This window comes from Colobus angolensis, unplaced genomic scaffold (assembly GCF_000951035.1).
Source record: "Colobus angolensis palliatus isolate OR3802 unplaced genomic scaffold, Cang.pa_1.0 Scaffold24, whole genome shotgun sequence".
NCBI lineage: Eukaryota > Metazoa > Chordata > Mammalia > Primates > Cercopithecidae > Colobus > Colobus angolensis.
Genome location: NW_012115599.1, coordinates 8,745,283 through 8,752,034, shown reverse-complemented (window position 1 = coordinate 8,752,034; position 6,752 = coordinate 8,745,283). Strand labels below are relative to the sequence as shown.

General features: G+C 37.8%; 1 protein-coding gene across 1 annotated transcript in view; it reads left to right on the top strand.

Moving 5' to 3' along the window:
* Positions 1-6,752, top strand: part of ACTR2 (ARP2 actin-related protein 2 homolog (yeast)) — a 40,485-nt gene that overhangs the window by 12,654 nt on the left and 21,079 nt on the right. The window contains exon 4 of the mRNA XM_011945516.1: positions 3,131-3,346. Within this exon, the coding sequence (XP_011800906.1) occupies positions 3,131-3,346 (216 nt within the window). The remainder of the gene's footprint in view (positions 1-3,130; positions 3,347-6,752) is intronic.

Genomic DNA, 6,752 nt, shown 5'->3' with positions numbered 1-6,752 from the left:
GTGAGATGGTTCATGCCTGTAATCCCAGCACTTTGGCAGGACGAGGTGGGAGGATAGCTTGAGCCCAGAAGTTCAAGACCAGCCTGGGCAACATGGCAAGACCCTGTCTCTACAGAAAGTTTTTTAAAAAGTAACCAGGCATAGTAATATGTGCCTCCCTAGCTACTTGGGAGGTTAAGGCAGGAGTATCGCTTGAGCCCAAGTTTGAGGCTGCAGTGGGTGATGACAGGGCCACTGCACTCCAGCCTGGGCGACAGAGCAAGACCCTGCCTCTATTAGTTAATTGAACAATCAAACAAGTGTTTTCAGTGGAATTTTCTTCTAGGGATTTAATTGTGCTTTTGAACTTGAGTTTACTTGTATTCTAATACGAGGTGACATTGTTCAAAATGATTCTTGGCAAATATCCCTACTACCCACTTTTCATGAAGTATAAATACCTTTGAAACAGCATCTCAGTTACTGTGATTTTTTTCATTCTTTCAGATAGGTGATGTTCAGTGGTGGGGCAGGTGGTTAAAACCTAAGGTCTGATCTGATCACTTATAACTTGGTTCTGAGTGATGAAGGCAAGTTATATAACACTTAGTAGGATTTTTTGTTTAAAATTTTAGATATGAAAATTTTTTAATTGAATAGCTTGAATAGTCAAACTTTGTACTTGTTAAATAAGTTAATACTCCGTTTTCAATGTCCTCTTTGTTCTGAGGAAGGTAAGGATATTCATTTCTAAACAGTTCTTTCAGTTAATCCTTTATAGTATGTGTGGTCCTAGAAGTCGATACATGAGGCATTTATTTAGAGTTGGCATTGGGTCATGTAAATGTAAGCCCTTATTTGTACGTTAAATAAAAAGTAAATTTCTGTTGAAATCAAATCAGACTTATTTCAAATTGGTTGAAATAATACTGATTATATTACCTCACTATCTAATCTGTTATCTTGTACAACACAAAAAAGGACGTAGAGGAAAGTTAGTAACAAAAATAGTATATATAATTACAGGTATAGATTTCACCCCTAACATTTTATTAAGCAGTATTAAGAAAACATAGCAATACTGAAATGATTTTACAATGAAACTTGTATAACCGTCACCTAGATTCTGACATTAATATATATCATATTGATTTATTACATATCTGTTCATCTATTCATTCATCAGTGCATCTTGTTTTTTAATGGATTTCAAAGTAAGTTGCAGATACCAGTATACTTCAACATGTGCATGTTATTAACTAGAATTCACAAATACAGATTTTCTGTTTTGCATATTCCTCATAGAAGAATCTAAACGGTTGGGCATGGTGAGTCATGCCTGTAATCCTAGCACTTTGGGAGGCTGAGGTGGGCTGATCTCCTGAGCCCAGGAGTTCAAGACCAGCCTGGGAAACATGGTGAAACCCCTAAAAATACAAGAATTAGCTGGGCATGTAACCTATAGTCCCAGCTACTTGGGAGGCTGAGGTGGGAGGATCACCTGAGCCTGTGGAAGTTGAGGCTGTGGTGAGCCATAATGGCACCACTGCACTTCAGCTTGGGTGACAGAGTGAGACCCAATCTAAAAAAAGAGAGTCTAAACATTTAATATTTCAGAACTTTGAGTAATAAGTTAGTAAGTCATGTTAAATTAACTTCATCAGAAATTGCAACAGACATTTTTACTGCACATTTCTAGCATCTGTTTTTAACTTTGTTGTAGTTTTTGATGTTGCTTTTAGTGGATTTTCCAGACATCTGTTTGTTTTTTTGTTAGAGTCCTCACCTTGGTTTCATCTCTTTTTTTTTTTTTAAAAAACATATATTTTTAAGCCTTCATTTTAAAACATCTCACGTTGGCCAGGCGCGGTGACTCATGCCTGTAATCCCAACACTTTGGGAGGCCGAGATGGGTGAATCACTTGAGGTCAGGAGTTTGAGACCAGCCTGGCCAACATGGTGAAACCCCATCTCTACTAAAAATATAAAAATTAGCCAAGCGTGGTGGCAGGTGCCTGTAATCCCAGCTACTCGGGAGGCTGAGGCAGGAGAATCGCTTGAACCTGGGAGGAGGAGGTTGTAGTGAGCTGAGATCACGCCACTGCACTCTAGCCTAGGCAGTAGGGCGAAACTCAGTCTCAGAAAAACGATCTTGTGTTAATTTTGCTGCTGCTTTTTTTTTGGTCTCTCCATAATTAAAACTTAATGTAGCAAGTATCTACTTCTGATACTAGTTGTGTTTTATTGAATTTATCAACATATGTAGAAATTAATATTATTTAACATGTTGAGTAGCTGTTTTCTAAAAATAAATCTAAATGCTAGGACGTCCTTAGCCTTATTATATATACAAAATGTGACTTTCAAATGTGGATCATCTTAAGTATGCTCTCATTGGAGACAAGACTTGTGAGTATTATGCTTCATGTGTGATGGTGTAGTTTTCCAATATTATACTTCAAACTTGAAAATGTTGCTCAGGAGATGATTTTAAAGGATGGGTTGTTTGCCTATATCTTAATTTTTTATAACTCTACAGATTCTCATTCACCTTGGTGAGGCATATGTAGAAACAGTTTAAATTCTAATTCAGGCATATGTAGATAGAAGTTTGTGCCATTTATAAGTTAGTTGGTGTATGTATGCATTATTATAGAGTAATAAAGAATCATTTTATTTTTTGCTTCTTTCATTATGCTTTATGGTACTTACATTTATCATTTTGATATTTAGTGCAAAAAATTGTGCTGCATGCATTGAGCATTTTTCTACAAGTTTTTTCCCCCTGATGTACTATTTCACATATCACAGGCCTTATTTTTTGAACAATTGAGCAAAAGAAACAGATGAAACCTCATACAAAACCCTCCAAAATATGAAAATGTGGGGTTTATTTGTGCTAATGCTCTTCTTTTGGAAACATTTGTGTTAAAGGTAAGGTCAGTTTATTGATTTAAACCACATTGTACATAAAAATTTATTATCCATGATTAAACTTTCTAAGACATTGTTCTTGATAGAAAAGATTTTCTAACTTGTGGAATAAAAAGCTTTATTTTGCAAGTGCCAGAAAGATTAAAATTAATTATTCCCCAGTTTTCTTAAAATATTATGCAAAACTTTGATCTACAGCTTTGACATAATTTTCTAGGATCTTATGGTTGGAGATGAGGCAAGTGAATTACGATCAATGTTAGAAGTTAACTACCCTATGGAAAATGGCATAGTACGAAATTGGGATGACATGAAACACCTGTGGGACTACACATTTGGACCAGAGAAACTTAATATAGATACCAGAAATTGTAAAATCTTACTCACAGAACCTCCTATGAACCCAACCAAAAACAGAGAGAAGATTGTAGAGGTGAGTTTTTATGCAGGATATACATATATGTATTTCTGTGATATTATGTTAAATTAAAAATTTTTTTTACTGTTGCTGTGGATAAAGAAAATAAAAATAATTGTTTTCCTTCAGATCTCACTAAGTGTCTACTATATGCTAGTTGTTATTCTAAATAGGAAAGAAGGATAGATAAGTAAACAAAAAATCCTGCTGCCATGGAGTGTCTATATTCTAACAGGGGAAAACAGGCCAAAAAAATTAAGTTTTTAATTTAGTGAGTTAATTAAGTTTTTATGGAGGAGCCAGCAGAAGGAGATTGAAAAGGCTAATACAATAAGCAGTTACAGAGTTAATTAAATGGTTTGTTAGAAGGTGAGCGATCCAGTTGACCCATGAGCAATGCAGGGGTTGGGGCACCAACCCTTCCTACTCTTGTGCAAACTTAGCTGCCCCCAAAAATACTTCTAATAGCCTACTGTTGACCAGAAGCCTTACCGATAACATAATATGTTTTATATACTATATTCTTACAATAAAGTAAGTTAGAGGAAATGCTATTAAGAAAATCATAAGGAAGAGAAAATACATTTGCTATACCTTAAATGGATGTCGATCATCATAAAGATCTTCATCCTCATTGTCTTCACGCTGACAAAGAAGAGGAGGGGTTGGTCTTGCTGTCTCGGGTGGCAGAGACAGAAGACGTGGAGGAGGTGGAAGGGGAGGCAGGAAAGATTTATTGACAAAAATTGTGTATAAGTGGACCTGTGGGGTTCAATCTTGTTGTTATTCAAGGGTCAACTGTAGATGCTAAAGGCAAAATAAATCAGGTTACGGGGGAGTGGGAGGTTGTAATTGTACGTAGGTTGTGAGAAGGTGATGTTTAAACAGACGGTAAGTGAATTAGCCAGGATATATAGGAGAAGGGTATTCCAGATAAAGGGAGTAGCCAGTGTAAAGGTCTTAAGTTAAGAACAAGCCTGGCATATTAAAGAATAAGCCAGGAAGCCAGTGTGGTTGAGGGGAGAGCCACAGAAGATGAGCTCGGATAAGTAATATTGGTGCCTTGTGGGCTCTAATTAGGAATTGGGCTTTTACTCTGGGTGAAATATGAGGCTGTTACAGGAAAGGGAGATGCTCAGATTTAGATTTCTCTGTTGTGTTGTGAGTATCCCACAAGGAGACAAAGATAGAAGTTAGAACAGTTGGAGACTTTGTCAGTCATTTAAGCAAAAGATAATGATTGTTAGGATTGGAGGAGTAGTAGTAGTAGAAATAGAAATTACCAGATTATAGGTCTATTTTGAAGGTAGGGCCAAAGAATTTTCTAATGCATTTGATATGGGTAATAGAGAATAAGGAGTCAGAGAAGACTCCAAAGGTTTTGGCGTGACTGCAGGATGGAGTTACCATCAACTGAGATCTGGAGAAAAACAGAAAAGTAGAGCAGGGCTTGGAGGGGGAATGAGCAAGAATTCAATTGTAGACATGTTGAGTTTGTAGGTCCTTATTACACATCCAAGCAGAAATGTCAAAACAGGTAGTTATATATATAAGATCAAGTTCAAGAGAAAAGACTGGGCTGGAGATACAAACTTGAGAGTCATCCGGATATAAATGATACGGTTCAACAAAGAAGAGAGGGTAGACAGTGGTGAAAAGACCAAGGACCAGAGAGATAGGAGGAGCCAGCAGAAGGAAATTGAAAACACTAATGAGGCTGGGCGAGGTGGCTCCCAGCACTTTGGGAGGCCAAGGCGGGTGGATCTCTTGAGACCAGGAATTTGAGACCAGCCTGGCCAACATGGCAAAACCCCATCTCTACTAAAAATACAAAATTAGCTGGGCGTGGTGGCGCATGCCTGTAATCCCAGGTACTCAGGAGGCGGAGGCAGGAGAATTGCTTGAACCCAGGAGGTGGAGGTTGCAGTGAGCTGAGATCACCCCACTGCACTCCGGCCTGAGCAACAGAGTGAGACTCTGTCTCAAAAAAAAAGAAACAGGGCCGGGCGCGGTGGCTCAAGCCTGTAATCCCAGCACTTTGGGAGGCCGAGAGGGGCGGATCACGAGGTCAGGAGATTGAGACCATCCTGGCTAACACGGTGAAACCCCGTCTCTACTAAAAAATACAAAAAACTAGCTGGGCGAGGTGGCAGGCGTCTGTAGTCCCAGCTACTCTGGAGGCTGAGGCAGGAGAATGGTGTAAACCCGGGAGGCAGAGCTTGAAGTGAGCTGAGATCTGGCCACTGCACTCCAGCCTGGGCGACAGAGCCAGACTCTGTCTCAAAAAAAAAAAAAAAAAAAAAAAAAAAAAAAAAAAAAAAATGCTAATGAAATAATGAAATAAGCAGTTACAGAGGAAAGAGAGCGCAAGAGAGCTATGGTCCTCATATTTTAAATAAGTAAGTTTTCAAGGTTCTTTTATTTTTGTATATATGAGGTAGAAATGTAATAACTTCTGTAGCTTTCCAGTTACTATTTAATGTAAATGTTTTGTTTACTTTATGAATATGTTTAAATGTTGATGGATATTTTTGAAAGGGTTTAGAAGAAAATGTTGCTAGACAGTATTTTTAAAGCCTGTATTAAAATTCAATTTTTGTATTAAGTGTTTTGAAAATCTTAGATCATGGTTTTAAAGAATCCATATGATTTCTTATGGCTTACATTTTAATATTCTTATTTGTTTGAGTACAAATATGTCTATGACTGATAGTGTCCTACCTTAATCTCATTAACATGCTTTCAAGTTGGTGTGTGCATATGTATGATCATTCTTCCATTTTCATCCCTGCGGAGGTGGAATAAAGGATGATGGAATAAAATGCTATTCAGACTATCTAATTGTTTAATTGATGAGTATGTGTTTCAGAGTTGTAGAATTTAAATTCTATGTAATTTTCATTGTAAAATTTCTAAATATTTAGATATTCAGAGTGATAGGCAACCCTACCAGTCAAGGAGTGCTCAGTCTAGATCACCAAAAAAAATCATGCAGGATATTCCCAGACAACCTGGGCTACAGAGAATGAACATGTGTGTGACCAGTGAGGGCACCAAGGAAACAACTCCTCCTTCCAGGATAGTTCATTAGGAGGATGTAATTACAGCCTTGATTCAAGTAGGGACTGGGCTTAGCAGCTAAGCCATTTCTGTGTTTTCCAGCAATCAGGAAATAACCATTGATTTTTGTCTTTGCCTTGCCATTTTACTGTTGTTGTTTCTTTCTTTCTTTTAATTTTTAAGCTGCTCAGAGTAGATAGAGCTACACTCTTGGCCCAGATTGAGGGGGGGGTGCGAAGCTCTGTAAAGCAATTTCTGTATTTTTTCTTTGAATTAAAAGATATTTCCCTGGCTGGACGTGGTGGCTGACACCTGTAATCCCAACACTTTGGGAGGCCGAGGCAGGTGGATCATGAGATCA